At 38.1% G+C, this 2,336-nt stretch overlaps 1 protein-coding gene across 1 annotated transcript in view; it reads left to right on the top strand.

Annotated features, from left to right (window-relative positions):
• The window catches only part of LOC104396974 (chromosome unknown open reading frame, human C8orf22), a 33,896-nt gene extending 31,969 nt beyond the window's left edge, over nucleotides 1–1,927 (top strand). Inside the window, exons 3-5 of the mRNA XM_010006887.1 lie at nucleotides 978–1,067; nucleotides 1,155–1,254; nucleotides 1,828–1,927. Coding sequence (XP_010005189.1) covers nucleotides 978–1,067; nucleotides 1,155–1,254; nucleotides 1,828–1,927 — 290 coding nt within the window. The remainder of the gene's footprint in view (nucleotides 1–977; nucleotides 1,068–1,154; nucleotides 1,255–1,827) is intronic.
• Nucleotides 1,928–2,336: the final 409 nt, after the last annotated feature.

The raw sequence follows: 2,336 nt of genomic DNA, 5'->3' as shown, positions 1-2,336 counted from the left end.
GCTAAGAACCAGTACTACAGGAGTAAGTGCTCAGCCCCCGCATCACCCACCCACCCACCCGTGCCCCAGGGGGGCTCCTCGGGAGGGGGGAGGCTGAGCCCCCCGGGCTGTGGCCGCTCGGGAAAAGTCGGGGAGTCTTTCAGGTGAAGTCTCGGTGAGCTGGAGCCGAGAAGTCTTGCACTTTAAACTGCCAGTCTTTGCCTGGTAGTTTAAAAACTGCTACTAATTAAAATTGCTTGGAGAGTTTTTTTCATTATATCAACTGGTTATTCACTACACTTTTTGTTGTTTGTTTGTTTTTTTTTTCCTATTTGGAATTATTCATTAGGGATATATATTATCAATTTATTCCTTTTATTATTATTTTTAATGATAAAATGTGATCTAGAAAAAGTGTTAGCCCAGGAAGTCCTGGCTTCTAGCAGTACTTCATATTTGCTTTGCAGTCTCGGATAGAACATAAAGTCAACACACGTTTTTATTTCTAAACATTTATTTCTGAATGTTTCTACATCACTGGTTTGAGAGCACATCTGCTGTGTTAGGATCTCCCTGTACAGGATGTACACTGGAGTGACAGTATAGCATTTAGTTGTATCACAATGGAAAGTATAGCAGTTAAGTTGTTTTACCTTGAATATTCAAGAGTAACTTGTGTTTTGATAGCAGTGTGTACACTTCCATCAGATTTGTCACTGACTTCAGTGAGTGCTACTGCAAATATATCTTGGTGGTATGCTTCTCAGTGAACAGTAAGTAGACTGAGAGGTGAACTTCTGTAAAATGTTTTATGTAAACAACTATGTAGTAGAATGGTGTATATATAATAGAGAGGTTATGCTTTCTAGCTAAGTAAACTTCTATTTTAGGCTGTTTCCTTTAAGGCAGAAGTAGGCCTGAAAAATTCTTGGCATAGAAATAGCATACTTTCTCAAAGCATTTCTTTCATGATGTGTCTCTTTGTTTTCCATGAACAGGAAGACAGAACTCGGAATCCAGCGTTTCTTCCAGCTCCTCCTGCTGTTCGGATGCTGTGAATGTTACAGACCAGGACAAATCGTTTCATGGTATTGTTTCCTTCCTTGAAACAGCCTTCTAGTTTTCCCTGTTATTTAGTTAGTGTCTAATGGTGTGGGCTTTTTCTCCTTTGGCAGGGTTACCTGAGTTAATTGATAAGTGTTGGTGGATAAAAAGCTTTTTCCATAGTGAACCCTCTCCACCAGCTGTTGGCAGAAAAACACTATCAGCAAGCAGGTGAGTCCTGTTTTTACAATGATGAGGTTTACCTTAGTAATTCAATTTTCCTTTTTGGTAGAAGTGTTGCTAAACAAATTGTAATCAGAACAATCTGAGGGGTGCAATTTTTTGATTACTTAATTAAAAGATACTGCAAGTACATGGCTATAGAAGCTTCCCCTCTTAATAAATGAATTCATATGCTGCTTCACATTAAGCAGGTGCTAGCCATATTTATTTAGTTCTCTACCTATAGCACTGCACACCCATTTATGCACTTTACCTATTTATTTTTAAAAGCTGATAAAAATGCCTTCAAAATACTTAGGCAGATGCATATATTTGAGGAAAATATAATGATAATTCTGCTCATAACCCTCATATATATTTCTGCAGTACCAACAGTTGAAGAGGACAGCATGCTGGCTTTACTGACTGAGATGCTACCTACAGACTTGTTTTTCCAAGAGGCTTGGAACCTTCCTAATGACTGGGCTCAGCTGCAAGAAGAAAACAAAACCTTCTGGAGAGTGGAAAAGTGTGTTTTCAAAATATTTGTCAGTAGCTTAAATGATATCACTTAATGGACAGGTCCATGGCCTGCCTTGTTCATTACAGAGTTACTGTAATTTGGGATGTCTCTCTAATGGAAGTTACCAGGATTAAAGATCTTGATGACTTACTTGGATAGTTAAAGAAAAATTACAGTCAAAGTAAGATATTATAGGTTTAGGAGAACCATGTGTATTGAATGACTTTGTATTAGGTGATACTGTTAAGTTTTACCTCTAAGATATCAGCTCTATAGGCAGTCACAGTCATGTAAACAAGATTCAGATATATAGTCCAGAGTAGGACTGCTATATGGTACATGTTTTCCATCAAGTATTTGTGTACCAGTTATGGGGAGTAAGTTTACAAAAATGTGTGTTAATAGCTTTGCTTTTAGGAAGCCTAATTACATGAAGAAGCAGTAATTAGTTTGGTCTCTTTGTCTGAGCAGGGTGCATAGATCTGAACCTCAAATACCAAGGTGGACTTCTAATCTCATGTATGTACATTGGTATTTGAGAAGAGAATAGAAGGTAGAGACAGGAAAG

Source organism: Chaetura pelagica, unplaced genomic scaffold (assembly GCF_000747805.2).
Source record: "Chaetura pelagica isolate M959 unplaced genomic scaffold, ChaPel_1.0 scaffold109, whole genome shotgun sequence".
Lineage (NCBI taxonomy): Eukaryota > Metazoa > Chordata > Aves > Apodiformes > Apodidae > Chaetura > Chaetura pelagica.
This window is presented reverse-complemented; position numbering and strand designations above follow the sequence as displayed.